The following is a 15343-nucleotide window of genomic DNA, read 5'->3' on the forward strand; positions in this document are numbered from 1 at the left end:
CCGCGTTTCATCGGTCCCGCAGATAGGTTCCGCAGCCACGATTCATAAACCCAGCCAGGAGAAACAGTAGTCGTTATTTATCCTGACGCACTTGCATCGTCTAATTGTTCCCCGTTGCAGCGCCCCAGATCCAAGCTGCCCAGCTTCCCAGCACATACACGAACAGCGCAACGAAGCAGACCTTGCTAATCATCCTAGTCTTCTTACCAGTGGGTCCCTGGCTCTTTTCTTTTCGGTCGTTAATCAAATCCCCGCGCAAGATTCGCTGTTTTCGAGAGTATTGCAGAATTTGAAGATCGGGAGCCCAGAAGGTGCCGATCAGCATTGCTAAAGATATAACGGTAGAGGCGGTAGCGAGGAAGACATAGACAATGGTCACCCTGTCATAAGAATCACCGTCGGTATCTTGGATGACGCCGGTGATGATACGAATGATGATATTAGTCCTAATCTATCGTCAGCCATTAGGATATTTGCGGGGGGCTGGTTTTGACTCACGCGTTGTTCATGGTCACTTTGGCAGCATAAGCAGTACCAAAAACATCTTGATGCCACATACTAGTTCGGATACCCTCGATAATTGTAACAGGGCCGAACGTCTTGAAGATGGCATAGAATGCATATGAAGCAGCTGCACTGCTGACTGTAGTGCCCCAGTTAATAAGTCCCATCGATAGTAGCATGCCAGTGCCGCAAATAGCCATCTGTGTTACACGATGACCATAAGTGTCGATGACAGCTCCGATCAATGGACTGAGGAAAAACCCTATGTGTTTTGATTAGCACCTCAACTCTGGGTAAATGACCGAAAGGGATGGCTTACCTGCATACTGTGACAAAGAGGCATACCAGCCAGCCGCGACAGCATCTACTCCGAAGCGATGCTCAGCAAGCTCAGTGGCATTTTGAGAATAGATGTTGGAACAGCTTGTCTGCACCATTGAGAAAAGCATAATCGTCCAGAAGACCCAAGGCAATTGAATAATTTTGTTGATATCGAACTTCTTATTCTTCTCCACCAACGATTCGCCGGTCGCTGGATCAGGAGGCGGGCGAAAGCGCTTGTGTGCAATCTTTGTAAAGAAAAAGAAGAAAAGCGTGCACAGGTTTGTGAAGAACGCAACGCATGCGCCGATCCAAAAGACCCAAGCAAAGTTTCCGGTGTTCTACAGTACAACTTAGTTAGTTCTCTTCTTTGCCTGTTGGAGATTTAGAGATTTCGTACCTTTGAAATGACATTGGCTGTTGAACTTCCGACAAAGCCACCGATGCGAGCGATACCGATCTGCAGACCAATAGTAGTACCAAAGCCGCCACCAGGTGCAAACCATCCTGCGAATACTCTGTAGTACGCGATTTGAGTGGCAATGTCTCCCAATGCTGCGGTGACTTTGCCAAAGATCATGAGGGGAAATGACCTACATGTCGCTGCGCCTGCAATAACGAGAGCGCCGGCAGTCATGATCAGGTTTCCGTAGAGCATAGCACCTTAAACTCGTTAGCTAAACCCACCAAGATCTTACTTCACGCAACATACCAGCACCACCAATGCGGTCTGTTAGAATGCCAGAAGCCATCATCAACAGCGTGACCAAGAACTCTTCACTAGCTTCAAGCAGAGCGAATTGGGTGTTGTTGATGTCTAGTTCCTTCTTGATGGTGCTTTTGAGTGAGGATGTCAAACGAGCAGACCAAGAAGCGCCAAAGCTGATAAGACAGATGAGTAGGACGGAGCCAAGTCTCCAAGTCATAGGGACAATGGGCCGGTCGTCTGCATCTTGAACGATTGAGTCAGAAACAGCATCCTCAGCCTTGGCATTCTCGAGAGCTGGACCAGGAGCGATTTCTGTCAGACCTGAAGAAGCCTCATGCTTCGTAGGCCTTTGTTCGCTCATAGTGAACAATCCGATCAATCGAGGAAGAACTTCTCAATGTGCGTGAATAGGACTTTGAATGAAGAACCTCCTGGCAAGTGTGCTGATCTCACCCTTATATGGCCACAAATACCCTCATTCTTGTTCATTTCCGCTTCCATGGCACCGTTCCGCATCTTTCATCTTTTACCTCTTCCAAGCTAGAAGCACTAAACTTTTAAGCTTCTTTCTCAGCCTCTCTTGGCAAGCTAACAACAAATTTTAGGCGTCACCGGCGTCTTGCAATAGGGCGAGAAAGTTTGACAGATGGGTCTTATGCGCGAATTTATACACGCTAAGAGACGAAGGTTCGGCTAGTCTTAAGCTTCTCTAACGTCAAATGGATCATCTGATAACAACAATCTTATCCGATGGATCAGATAAAAGATTTTGATGGATTTGGCAGGGGTTCGCGTGCATTTAGCTGTCTTGGCATGGATCAAACGAGAAGAGGTCGGGCCCATGGACGCCAAATCGATGTTAAAGCGAACATATTCTTGTTCTAGAACCTATTCGGCACTCCACTCAAAGGTCGCTAATAAGTTGGCTCGATTGATGGTCCACAACGCTTCTCGATCACCCTCGCTGACTGCCACTGTAAGCGAAGAATCCGGCAAGCGAGGGCCGCCATTAGATCAAAACTAAACCCTACCTTCCGAAACGTTTCTCATACGCAGATTCAATTTCTATCGAGTATAGACCTCTTAGCTATCTTTTCAAGCCTGTCTGAATGCCTAAGATAATAATAGCACCCAGCTTTCGTATAAGTACCAAATTTACAATTCATCGTGATTCCCAAGATCTGGCGTGTCATATGCTGCATTGTCAAGTTTAAAGCTGCCCTGCCGGAGTTTTTGAAACACGCCATCTGGATCGTACTGCAAGGCAACTCTCTTCAAGAAAGCCTGATTCTCCTGGCCGTAACCCCCAATAATGTCTTGCTCAATGTGCCCATAATTCATGTACTTGAAGTCACGGTGCTTCCCACGCAGCTTGACGAGTCTGTCGATGTCTGCGTCAAGCCCTCGAACAATCTTGATAGCTTCCTCATCATCAGCTTCATCATCCCAAATGATGCTAATCACAATCAGCTGTAGCACGTCGTCGGAGTCATCGAGGCCGAAAAGACTGCCTGCGCTCGAGCCTTTGCGCATCTTGGGGTAGATGAGCTGAGCGTCTAGAGCAGCTGTTAATTGTTCTGTATAAGCTTCGCTTATCTTGACCCAGAGTCCGTAAATAGACCGAAGCAACTCAAGATCGAAGCCGAATGTGCGTGTCCAGTATAAGTTGCGCTTTGCTCTCGTGTCGGTGATTTGTTCCATCTCCTTGGCAAAATCTGAGTGGTTCGCTATTCGCAAAGTATCGATGACAGCTGGGATGGGACGAAAGCCATCAAAGATCTTGGGGTCCTTGACTGGCTCAGCGTAGTACATGTACTGAGCGACGATCAGTGTGCCGTTGACTCTGGCGAAGTCCATAAACATATGGGCTTTCCCATCCTCTGGCACCTCTTTCGCAAATCTGCCATAAGCGGTGAAAACATGTTCAAAGTTGTCCGCGGTAGTGACCTTTATCCCACCCCACATTCCACCAAATTCGAATGCTTTCAAGCTCAAGCTTGTCACTATACCAAAGTTCTGAGCACCTCCGCCTTGGAGAGCCTTGTGAAGATCAGGATGGGATGTGCTATCAACTGTTATCAGGCTACCGTTTGCCAGCACGAGGTCGGTTGATGTCAGTTGGTCAACGCCCCATCCACGCTGAGCCGCAAGATAAGATATACCGCCTATTCCAGCACCATTCTATTAGCCATCTGTCTCTTTAATACGCAAAATGCCTTGCAAGACTTACCGCCAAATATGAAACCAGGCACGCCAACACCAGAATCACGCCCCCCAGCAACTGTCAGACCATGCTCTTCGAGGAAAGAGAACAGAGGCCCCCATCGAATGCCTGGTCCGATATTTACCGACCGACCATCATTCGCGATATCATGATGTGCAATCTTGACAAGATCAAACTGGAACCCGCCTTCGATGCTCGAACCACCGAAATTGGAAGAGTGCCCACTACCTTTGATGGAAAAAGGGCATTTGGCTTGTGTAACCTTTTTGATGGCTGCCTGGACTTGATCCGCGCTTGTGGGTTGGAAGAAACAGGCCGGTGCAGTATTTCTCTGTGGAGCATTCCAATACTCTAGCTGGGCACTTTGGAAAGCTGACGAAGGCGGGGTGATAATCTGATTAGGATACAGCTTGGCAACAGCGTCGCACTAACGCAGCCCTTAGAGATGCGAGACTAGTCGCGGTTACAGGAGTCACTTACCGCTATAGCACATGCCGCAGTGCGGTAAGCCTGGACAAAGCCCCGTCCGCCGACCACTGCAGCGAGGAGACTTTCAAACTTCATTGTAGGTATATCAGCGTAACTGAGTTTCCATGAAAAGATGAAATTTAAAAATATTTCATAGATTTATTGACGTGGTATCTCCTACAGATTAAGTATGTATACTTCTATTTGGTCCATGGATACAGATGGATGGTTCGTGGTGCTATTATTACCGAAGGCCGCACGCTATGATAGCGTCTTCCAATGATAGTGTTGGTAGCAGGACGGAGTCCGCGGCCGCCGTCCGCAGCCAAGGCAGCGAACAAAGACAACAGCATACGGAAAATAGAGTATTTCGGACTTTCCGAGCCCAAGCGGGGTAGACCGCACAAGATTGGCCGCATTTCCCGGCGACCTGCTGCGCCAAAATCTTCGGACTTCCGTCGTTGTTTTGAACACCGTATCATCTTAGCCTTACATACCTATTTAGAGGAATTCCCGGCTCGGCTAGAAGGATCTATGTTTAGCTATGGCTTGATAGACGACCGAACTTCGACGGCGTTCTTATGACTCAAGGTCTTTTCTTGATAGGCCTAGAGTATCATGGCTTGCGGTGAGTAATGGCTAGTCACGAGAGCCATGGCCCACCTCCTCCGTATCTTGGACCGTAGATAACAGAGCCGGCCTTGGAAGCTGTTATGTTCTTCTTAAACTCCATGTCGCGCGCAGTATAAATTCTAGTCTGAATCTCCTGGTGAATAATGTAATTAACTTTTCAGGCTCGTACTTGCGGGAATGAGTCTGGATTCTTGAAATCTATCTATTATTCGTCTGCTTTTGGTATACTCTCCCAGCCATAATTTGCTTCCGAAATCCGCCAGCGTCGAAGCCTTGGCCTAGGTCTTAGACATGGCTACCAAGTCAATTACAAACGACCGCAAGAATGATGCTGCTGAGCCCCCTCATCATTTGGAGAGGTGCCCCTCTATGAGCCAGGGTACGATGATAGAGAATGATATGGACCCCCCCCCCCCCCAAAGACCTACAAACGGCGATTCGTCGCAATGTTACAGCTTTTTGTCCTCAATCTTTGCTTCACTATAGCCTGGATTGACTTGGCGCCGGTTGTAGACTTTGCAGCTGAGCACTTCCAAAGCTCAGTGCCCGCGATCAACTGGTTCTCTACATCCTTCTTCCTCGCTGCGGTTATAACTCAGTACCCAGCGTCTTTTGTCGCGCGCAGAGGCTTAAAGCTTTCTATGCTTGCCTCCGGTGCTTTCATGGTAGGAGGCACATGGCTGATGTATGGAGGCACTCGGATCAAAAGCTTTGGCATGGCGATGATAGGACATTGCGTTATCGCTATAGGACAACCCTTCTCGCTCATCCTCGCAGCTCCCTTCTCAGACGCATGGTTTCACTCTGGGAGTAGAGCTACCGCAACAGCGGTCTCTGGACTAGCCACTATCTTAGGCAGCACGATCGGGCAGTTCATAATTGCGGCATGGGTAAAGTCTAAAGATGATGTGACATCGGGAATCCTGTATCAGAGCATTCTCTTGTCAACTGTCTGTTTCACGATCCCTTTCATTCCCGCAAAGCCTCCTACACCTACAGCTCGAAATGTCGTGCATCAAACGTCTTTATCCCACAAACAGGAAGTAAAAATGCTTCTCTCGAGACCCGAAGTCTACTTTGCTGGTATCCCCTTTGCACTCACGTCGGGAGTCTTCAACGCCATGTCCTTTCTTCTCTTTCAGATTTGTATGCCGTACGGGTTCACCATCGACCAATGTGTTCTCGCTGGTCTCCTGCTCATCGTCCCAGGCTTAGTGGTCTCTCTTCTGGCGGGGAGGCTTGCAGACATGTTCAGATGTCATCTTGCCTTACTGAAAGGGCTTGCGTTATTAAATGGTGCTGCCCTCGTCGCATTTATTTGGGTTGCACCTTCTGGGAATATTGGCTTCCTGAATAGTGTTAGCACTATCCTCAGTATCGGTGTGATTGCACCAAGTGGTGTGGCCATCGAATTCATCACGGAAATCATATATCCGCTTAAACCGGAACTTGCTCTGGCGGCCATGTGGGGTACTGGACAACTTTTGGGGGCAGTCTTTACAATTGGCTGTGGGTATATGAATGACGCCAATGGCGGTCTACAGCCAGGCGTCTATCTTATGGTTGCGCTGGGCTTAGTAGCTGTCCCGCTGACATGGTTGCTCGGGCTTTGGGGTAGACGGGAGTTTGTACAACTTGGGCGTACTGCAGTTCAGGGTCATCTATAGATCTCAAAGAACTCCAAGGCCCAAAATGGAAATAGTGGCTATCATTTAACTAAGTGTCGTATTGAATGCACGCCACCTGAGTAAGACTTTTCTTCTTCTTCAGTTTCATGATAAACGTATTTATTCAACTTATTTCCATCGGCATAGCACTACAGGCGGGGCGAACTCGAGGATACTGGTTATGAAAACCATAAGGAAGATGTATATGCATATATCTATCTCATCTCACTCTACTTCAAGCCAGCTGATATAAATTCCCCAGACAACACTAGCCAAAGCGACGAATAGGTTTCTCTCCTCAGCAGTTTTGAGAAAAGTGAAGCTAATAAGACTCACGGCCGGCCATAGCTTCCAACCCGCCACTAGGAGAGGATAAAAGTCATCGTGTGCCTTGCTGACGATGGATAACCAGTCAATGCGCGTATAGTCAACTTTATACCCTGAAGAGACACAAGGAACTACCGCTGATCTCATACAGTTTATAAAAGCACACAACAGAAAGGTGTTGACAGCTGCGCCAATGGTTTGGTCCAGTATAGTCTTGATAAATGTGTTAGGCACGTTAAGCCTATTGTTGGCTGCTTGACCGTGTCTTCCCGGGGCTTTCTTTTCCTTCGAGTCGTAGCCAGGGAACTTTTTCTCAAGATAATCCTGCCTACAATGGGCCATCAGAACTAATTCTCGGTAAAAGGGTGTACTATAAGGAATTTCTTACCATAGATAGTTTGGAGGCGTAGATACGGCTGTCCATATAATGAATTGTGATACAGGCATCCAATCTACCGAGAATGGTTCCTGCCATTTCAAGGTCAACAGAGTCTCAAACGTAACGTAAGATATATTGTGAGAGCTACTACTTACATCCAGGCGATATGCCATCAAAACCTGTGCTAGCACGTTGGAAGTTGCTGCTAGAACAACACTCTGCAGCGTAACCAATACTAGCGGCGAGCTTTTGATGTCGGAAAGAGCCATTTCAACACTTGTATAATCTTGAAGGGATCGGTAAGTTAGGTAGCTGTGAACGCAGAAAACGCGGGTCCTGTATTATCCCTGTGTTCCAGTTGTTGAAAGAAAGGTTTTACTATGTCAAACGCCTGGTTATATACATTGAAAAAAATGGTCAGGGAGGTATTATAGGGGACGTTTAATCAAGAACCACACAAGCTTCAAATCGTCCACATAATTACAATGAAATGCTTGAGCCTCTATAATCTGACCTTATCAGCCGCATCCATAATGTGTTTTCGTAAATGTAAGGATCTTGAACTACCTTTTTCTCCTCCTGCCATAGTTGTCGGACCTCTCGGTATTCGGAAACTCCGAGCGTTGATAGTAGTATGTGCCAGCTCAAGCGCCGGATTCTCGGACTACATGATATCATGTAGTTCGGTTCAAGGAAATTAAACTACACAAGTCGTTCGGTTAGATAAAGGATTTTCGGACCATGGCTAAGCATAACGCCATCTATACTCGTCTGATTGCAGGGTACAAATTCCGACCCGAAAATGCCTCTTCCGGTCTCAGAGTGGCCTTGCATGCCGATACTACTGTTTATCACTGAGTGTCTTCCTGCTCCCTCACCAAATGCCCTTCATATTCCGGGTTCGGCAAACCGAAATCCCCATTCAATTCGAGAAAAGACAGAACTCCACTTTCCGTCAGCCAAAAATCCATATCCTGGAACTCAAATCCATTGTGGATGGGGAACTGGAGGCCCTTGTGAAGTATCAGCTATAGGGCTCAGATATTGCATGTCGCATCTCACCTGAGAGCCAAGTGACTCCTCAAAATTAATCATTTCTATACCGTTGTCGTGGCTCTGCCATAGTTCAGAGCCTACTTGGTTTGCCGAAACTTCTTGCTGAGTTATGCTTGAGATGCATGTGCCTTCCACAAACTTGGTAGCTATTTGTAGGAATTGAGTTACAACCGTACCAAAAACCATATTTCCGGTCACATATTGCAGCCGCATAAAGTAAGATGTGGCTATCTGCATATATGACAGGTTATTTTTCGTTTCTTCGTGACAGGAATTTTCAATAATAAAATCAAACAAGATAAATAAGGCGGCCTGCGGCATGTTGTATTGTACCCTGTCATCGCGATAAGCATATGAATCCAAAATTGTAGGTAAGTGTGTACTACCCACCATGGCAGGACAAATGGCTCAAGTTCTATAAAGTGCACCAGGTCTATGATGGATCTTGCAGATTCAGTGAGAAGAAGCTTGTAGCGCTTTTGCTCCTCGGAATCTTGAGCCCACGCAAGGAGACAAACCCGCGAAAGGGCAATGCGCATGTTGTAGTAAGAGAAATGGACTTGGACTGCTAAGTAAATTGCCTGAGGCTGACCAAACCGATGAGGTCGGAGTCGAAGCCCTGGACGAAAACTCTCTGGAATCGATAGCCTCCAACTTTCTAGTTCTTCCAAGCAACGACTCGCCTCTCGCTGACGCAGATCTTGGGAAGATGACCTGGCCTTGACCGAGAATAGTCTTCGGTATATATCGGAGGCCATCTGAGCATGTTCTGATTTGCACTGAAGCCAGTTGAAGTCTGAAAAGAACGGTAAGTTCGTCTGAGGGACAGGGCATGATATGTCGTGGCTCGGTATTATCTGAAGGTTTGAAGATGAGCATTGGTAGAAGATGCCGATTGGATGACCTCAAAGAGCTTACCGATGATCGACCTGAATTCAGACAGTATTCGCTCTCCAATGAATAGATGACCCAAAAGGTTCTATGAAACTCTTGGTTGGTCTTACATGCCTCAGCCTTAGTCATTTGGAAATGGCTCACAATCCTTGCCGCCTCACTAATCAAGACACCCTCAATAGGAAGTGCGGCATATGTAACACCAAAGATAGCCTGAAGTCAGTACTAAGTCAGCTCAAGATTGTTCAATCATGGCTTTGTACCAACCATAGCAGCTACCGCCTAGAGTATCTGTTAGGACAGACACATCGAGAATACAATGAAAAGAGTTGATACCTGGACTGTGACTAGATTTGTTTGACCAAAGACAAGTCGAGGGAACAAAGCAAGAGAGACTCGAAATATATCCCAAGCATGTCCTGAGAAGGCATCGAAGCTACCACAGTCATGGTATAGACTTCCAAGGCCAAGGACAGCGTAGTACAAAGCGCACCAAGCAGGGTCCATATTTCTAATATCCCCAAACTGTGATGAACGTGCCCTTCTTTCGAAAGTGGAGCGGTCAAGGAATGGATAAAGTGGGTGAACCTGATCGAAGTAGGCTGCGAGAGGTTAGCAACGGTATACCAACAGGCCCAATATGGCGCACACTGAATGTAATCCAGTCTACACTGTTGAGATAAGCACATAGATCGAGCTTCCTTTTCTAAATCGCTTGGGTACGGGTTTGCCCCAACACGACTTCGCGTAATTGATTTAACAGCTGCCTCAATTGTTGCCAATAGATCTACGACTTGGGTAGTACCGATCCGTCTCGACAACGCGATCAATTTTCTGTTAGAGAAGTAGGCAAGACTGGAGATAGACACTGAAACCAACGTATGTCAATCATGGATCTTCGTGATGCAGCTGAGCCACTCACCATCTTGTTCATTGGCCTAAAGCGCGGCTGAATTAGTGGGTAGAGCAAGATAGGGGAGGTGATCCTACCATGATAACAGGATATTCCACTGGGGTAGGAGGAACTACTTGATTGGCGGTATGCAGGGTTTCAGTGGCTGAAGGCTCAAATTGAGCTTCGGCATCGGAGTTGCGGACCATGGATCTCCGTGAAGGTGATGCCGCGATGATGTCTGGCTGAGATCGAGCACCAGGGGAAGATGGCGCCCGTGACAGCGGCGTGACGGGGTCTGCAGCGCCGGGATTTGTAGTCTGCCGACGTAGTTGGCCCTTGGCTGACCGGGACTTACGAACTTTGGAGCGAGAAAAGCGGCAATCTTCTGACCGTCTCTGCTAGGTGAGAGTGAGGTTAGGCGGCATCACGATGGAGGCGGAGACGCTTAACGTACACGACAATTGATGCATACAGCGTCTGACTCGCGTTGCTCTGTGACGGCTATGATTAGCCAGGGGCCAGGTTGAGATAAGGCAAGCTGTCAGAGGACTAACTGATACACCTCACTTTGCGGGCTCGACAGCCGTTGCAGGAATTCAGAAATCTCGACTGGGCTTGCCATGTCCGTCCCGTTTCTTGATCCTGTTGCGATCCGATCTCCATATTGTGATGCGAACCGGTCCAGGCGGTTCAAAATGTGATGGTATCAAGAGCTCCGTAGCCGCGTTGTTGAAGAACTCGACTTGGCAATGCCAAACAAGTGTTTGCTGATGGTTATCACCTGGCTTAGACCAAGGCAAGGATGCATCCCCGCATTCAGATGTGTCGGCTCTTCGAGGTTCAATTGGACTGTTCCAAAATTCGGAGTCCGCGGGCAGGTTCTCATTAGCCACTAAGAAGACGTCTAGCCTACCCGCGCGGCGCTGTTTCCTCCCTGATAGCATTTAAAGTGACGGGACATGTGATAAGTTGCTCAATTAGGTTCGGGTAGCAGATTGCTTACATAACTTTGAAGAAAAGAAAGTACAAGTATCTTTACATTAAGACGCCCAACTCTGCTCTTGGCGTGATTTATTGCAAGCTCCGGTGCATCTTTTGCTATCATACGCTACGAAATATTCTGTCCGTCTCCCAGATGATACCTACTGACGCAAGTGCGATAACGCTTTTTGAAACGTTTGCAGAAGAATCTCTCTATAGTAATCTGCAGAAACGTAGTCAATGGCGTATATCAGACCACTCAACACTCCTATCAGTATGAACAGTCGCCACCGGATATTTGGTCCTGGAGCTTTAGCCGAGCCCTAAAGACATTAGCACCTCGTACATCCAAACAAATAGCGAAAATATTGCCGGTCTTACCGAAAACTCAAAGTCTTTCCAGACGGGAAAGAGGCTCCTTCTCCAGAAACTCGCCTGGGAGTAAGGGTATACCGTGGCGTTCCACCGCATGCCGTTCTTCTTAGTCTCGACAAACCAGTTGGTGCAACCGGAATAAAAGACCGTTGACTTAACACCGGTCTGCATACTGTCTGCCCATTGACTCTCGGCATCCGACTTTACATCGACGATGCTTGCTTTGCCATCCAGTATAGGCTTGATGACTCGCAGGGAATAGTTGATGCCATTCTCCAGAGCTATGATGGCGGAAGTGTGGCCAACGCCCGAGTTAGGTCCTGCAACATCGTAAAATCAGTATTTCTGCCTTTGCCTTTGCAAAGTTGTGTATCAGCTCACCGTAGAGAAGAAACAGGTTCGGGAACCCGCTGACAGATGTCGTGTTGTATGCTTCGGCACCACCATATTGCTCCCAGTGTTCATGTAAATTCTCAGCTTTTCTTCCTACCACTTCGATGCCCTTCAGGAAGCCACCCGTATCGAATCCATTTGCAAGTACAATAACATCTGCCTCGATGACTTGACCTCCAACTCGAACCCCGTCTGGTGTGATTTCAGTGGCTGGTTCATCAGTAAGCCTAAAGTTCTCAGCATGAATGCTCTTAAGATAACCAGAGTCGTATATGCGTCTTTTGCATCCAAACTCAAAGTCAGGGATAAGCAAGTCGTGATACTTGGTGGGCGCCGTCTTTTTCATGTATTCCAAGGCTGTCTTTGTGAATTTTTCACGTACACGTGCTCCCGTGTCGTTCATCTGAAAAAGTTTATATTGCCGCTCTGTCTCGAGGAATACCAGGACACGGAGTAATCTCTGGACGCCGGGAATGTTCTTCATCACCCACCGCAGCACGTCCAAAGTTGGCCCGTCGATCGGAGGGAGGATCCAATGCTTCGATCGAATGATCTGCGTGAGATACTTTGTTTTAGGGAGGATGCTTGGCACGATCTGCGCAGCTGTGCAGCCGTTACCGAAAAGTACTACTCGCTTTCCGATGAGATCGACGTCGTGACGCCACTTTGCTGAATGAATGATAGATCCCTTAAAAGACTTGACACCAGGGATATCCAGCTCCCGTGGGTTAGAAAATAAGCCTGTTGCTGAGAAAAGAAATTGACATTCGTGGGAGAAGAGAGACTCTGTTTTTAGATCCCGAATAGTTAATCGCCACCGAGCTTGGTCCTCGAACCATTGACACTTCTCAACCTGGGCCTCAAAAGTCATCTTATCGAGAAGATGGTACTTTTTGGCGACTCCCATTATGTACTCGTATAGTTCCTCTCTCTTAGCCAAGATGCGTGTCCAGTCTGGGTTCGGCTCGAACGAGAAGCTATAGAGCACGTTGGGGACATCGCACGCGCAGCCTGTAGCATCATGACTTCGATTAGCTTGACTCTATTTTCCCATTATGATAAGTAGAAGGCTGATTGGCATACCGGGATACTGATTTTGTACCCATGTGCCACCAGGTTGGCTTTGGCGCTCGAAATACTGAATATCGTCGAGGTTATACCATCGCTTCAGGGTTGCACCGAGACCAATACCGGAAAGACCAGTTCCGATACAGGCAAATCGACTGTAAGTCATCTTTTGACTTTTCGAAGACATTTTGGCGCTTTTCGTCTAACTTTCAGAAATGAGAAAAGAGGGATACCTATGATATTGGCTGTGACTCATTGCTTATCCTTTTGAGGTAGAATGGGTGCAATTTAATTATAATGGCGCATCATATTTAGTAGCTATCGACTTGAAACTGTAGCTCGGATACAACCCACATGTTCTATTCTATATCCCGCAGCTTCCAGACATGACACCGAGCAAGAACACAAGGTTCGGTCTATGGTCGCACGTATTAGCCGAGGTGATGAGTAGGACTTGTTCCTTGCAAGGTTCAAGATAAGGTTTGGCTCGCTCACCCGCGGGTGCCGAGCTAATTTAGCAAAGACGATCGCGACGTCCGAAGGACTTAGGAAGATGCACCGCTACTGATGTTCGGACTTTCCGATGCAACTTACAATGCTTGCCAAATCCCGAATGGCTATTGCTGGAAGCGAAAAGTCTCTTTGTAGATTCTGAGAGATTCATCCTGAAGCACACGCACCACTCGGTAGACTGACTTCAATAGGTATAAGAGAGGTACCCTATACTAGTAGTAAACGGACGCTTTCACATCCTATATTTAGCATTGCTTATTTGAATGCGTAAAACGTTTCTCCTCCATGCTCTATAACTTGTTCTCAGATTGACCTTGCTATTTTGTTCGACACAGAGCAAAAACCATGGCTCCTCATTCGGCTAGCGGCAATTCCTCCCTCAGTGCTTCATTCGATGTTTTGATAATTGGAGCAGGGATTTCCGGTATCAACATCGCATATCACGTCCAGAATGAAGCCCCAGAGCCTGCACCATCATCTTACGCCATTCTTGAGTCAAGGAGTAAACTGGGTGGCACGTGGGACTTTTTCAAGTATCCAGGTCTTAGATCTGACTCAGATATGTTCACCTTTGGACTGCCCTGGTACCCTTGGCGAAAGAACAAGACTATAGCTTCGGGGGCTGAGATTAGTTCTTACCTAGAGGACGCCGCGACACATGCTGGGATCCATAAGAACATCAAATATCAGCACAGAGTGCTTTCGGCATATTGGTCATCCCAGAAGGCACGTTGGACTCTGGATGTCGAAGTCAACGGTGTTCTCGGGCATACTTATGAGGCGCGTTTCCTTGTACTGGGCACAGGGTACTACGACGATGACGAACCGCTTGCTACCCTGATCCCAGGCCTAGAAAGCTTCTCTGGAACTGTAGTCCATCCCCAATTCTGGCCAGAGGATTTGGACTACGCTGAAAAGGACGTTGTTATTATCGGGAGTGGTGCAACTGCAGTCACCCTACTACCAAATTTGACGGACAAGGCAAAGCATACAACCATGTTGCAAAGAAGTCCAACTTATATTTCCCCATTACCCTTGGTTGATAAGCTAGCGCAGCTTGAATGCGCCATACTGCCAGCTCGTCTTGCCGGGCGAGTAACTCGACTTCGTCGCGCTATTCGATTCTTCGGCTTCTACTGGTTTTGCAAATTCTTCCCCAACACTGCAAAACGACTCCTTCGCAACTTGTGCATCAAACTGCTCCCCCCGAATATCCCCGTTGAGCCGCATTTCACTCCTCGCTATGACCCCATGGACCAGCGACTCTGTGCGTGTCCAGATGGCGACTTTTTTGCCAGCTTGCGTTCTGGAAAGGCGAGCATAGTGACCGACGTTATCCGCAAAGTTACTGAAGATGAGATCATCCTGACTTCAGGTACGAAGCTACGGCCGGATATTATCGTAACCGCGACTGGCCTCAAGCTTCGCATTGGCGGTGGTATTCAATTCTTCATTGATGATGACCCAATCAGTATTATTGATGGCTTTGCTTGGAAGGGTTTTATGCTGCAAAACGTGCCTAATCTGGCTTTTGTGGCCGGGTACTACAACGCTGCCTGGACCTTGGGTGCAGAGGTGACAGGTGTAGCTGTTGTTAGGCTACTGCGGCAGATGAAGTCCCGGGGCTTTTCTTGTGTTGTACCACGGCTTGCGAAGTCCGACCAAATAATGGAGCCGCAGTCGTTCTTCAAAATCTCGTCTACGTACGTGAAGGATGCCATCAAGTATACGCCCAAGGGAGGAACGGGACGGTGGGCACATAGGTGGAATTACTTTTTTGATCTGGCAAAAGCATATTGGGGTGATTTTGAGTCTGGTCTGGAATACTTCTAGAGTCAATTCTGGCCCGATGAGTAATGCAATCAGCGTTGTGATGGGCTCATAGTGCAAGCCCTGTAGAAACTTTCCGTGCTCCTTCTATAACTGAGTTGTGACA

General features: G+C 47.6%; 7 protein-coding genes across 7 annotated transcripts; 2 read left to right on the forward strand and 5 right to left on the reverse strand.

Moving 5' to 3' along the window:
• Positions 1-100: 100 nt before the first annotated feature.
• On the reverse strand, positions 101-1895 carry FPRO_13812 (uncharacterized protein; the record flags this gene model as incomplete). Its single annotated transcript, XM_031218768.1, has 5 exons — positions 101-446; positions 499-766; positions 824-1166; positions 1226-1488; positions 1538-1895. The coding sequence occupies 5 exons, from the start codon at positions 1893-1895 to the stop codon at positions 101-103; spliced, it is 1578 nt and encodes a 525-aa protein (XP_031084594.1).
• A 794-nt stretch (positions 1896-2689) lies between these two features.
• Positions 2690-4322, reverse strand: FPRO_13813 (uncharacterized protein; the record flags this gene model as incomplete). Its single annotated transcript, XM_031218769.1, has 3 exons — positions 2690-3699; positions 3765-4185; positions 4239-4322. 3 exons carry the CDS (start codon positions 4320-4322, stop codon positions 2690-2692), a joined length of 1515 nt encoding a protein of 504 aa, XP_031084595.1.
• A 983-nt stretch (positions 4323-5305) lies between these two features.
• FPRO_13814 (uncharacterized protein) lies at positions 5306-6526 on the forward strand (the record flags this gene model as incomplete). Its single annotated transcript, XM_031218771.1, has 1 exon — positions 5306-6526. The coding sequence occupies one exon, from the start codon at positions 5306-5308 to the stop codon at positions 6524-6526; it is 1221 nt and encodes a 406-aa protein (XP_031084596.1).
• Positions 6527-6751: 225 nt separating this feature from the next.
• On the reverse strand, positions 6752-7501 carry FPRO_13815 (uncharacterized protein; the record flags this gene model as incomplete). Its single annotated transcript, XM_031218772.1, has 3 exons — positions 6752-7181; positions 7242-7321; positions 7388-7501. 3 exons carry the CDS (start codon positions 7499-7501, stop codon positions 6752-6754), a joined length of 624 nt encoding a protein of 207 aa, XP_031084597.1.
• Positions 7502-8083: 582 nt separating this feature from the next.
• Positions 8084-10740, reverse strand: FPRO_13816 (uncharacterized protein; the record flags this gene model as incomplete). Its single annotated transcript, XM_031218773.1, has 12 exons — positions 8084-8245; positions 8295-8622; positions 8679-9145; positions 9207-9217; positions 9293-9395; positions 9450-9464; positions 9519-9784; positions 9832-10050; positions 10105-10120; positions 10173-10472; positions 10532-10569; positions 10632-10740. 12 exons carry the CDS (start codon positions 10738-10740, stop codon positions 8084-8086), a joined length of 2034 nt encoding a protein of 677 aa, XP_031084598.1.
• A 630-nt stretch (positions 10741-11370) lies between these two features.
• Positions 11371-13081, reverse strand: FPRO_13817 (uncharacterized protein; the record flags this gene model as incomplete). The annotated part of the gene is made up of 3 exons (XM_031218774.1): positions 11371-11753; positions 11815-12861; positions 12910-13081. The coding sequence occupies 3 exons, from the start codon at positions 13079-13081 to the stop codon at positions 11371-11373; spliced, it is 1602 nt and encodes a 533-aa protein (XP_031084599.1).
• A 671-nt stretch (positions 13082-13752) lies between these two features.
• Positions 13753-15240, forward strand: FPRO_13818 (uncharacterized protein; the record flags this gene model as incomplete). The annotated part of the gene is made up of 1 exon (XM_031218775.1): positions 13753-15240. One exon carries the CDS (start codon positions 13753-13755, stop codon positions 15238-15240), a length of 1488 nt encoding a protein of 495 aa, XP_031084600.1.
• Positions 15241-15343: the final 103 nt, after the last annotated feature.

The sequence above is a fragment of the Fusarium proliferatum genome (assembly GCF_900067095.1).
Source record: "Fusarium proliferatum ET1 genome assembly, contig: FPRO_scaffold008, whole genome shotgun sequence".
Taxonomy (NCBI): Eukaryota; Fungi; Ascomycota; class Sordariomycetes; order Hypocreales; family Nectriaceae; genus Fusarium; species Fusarium proliferatum.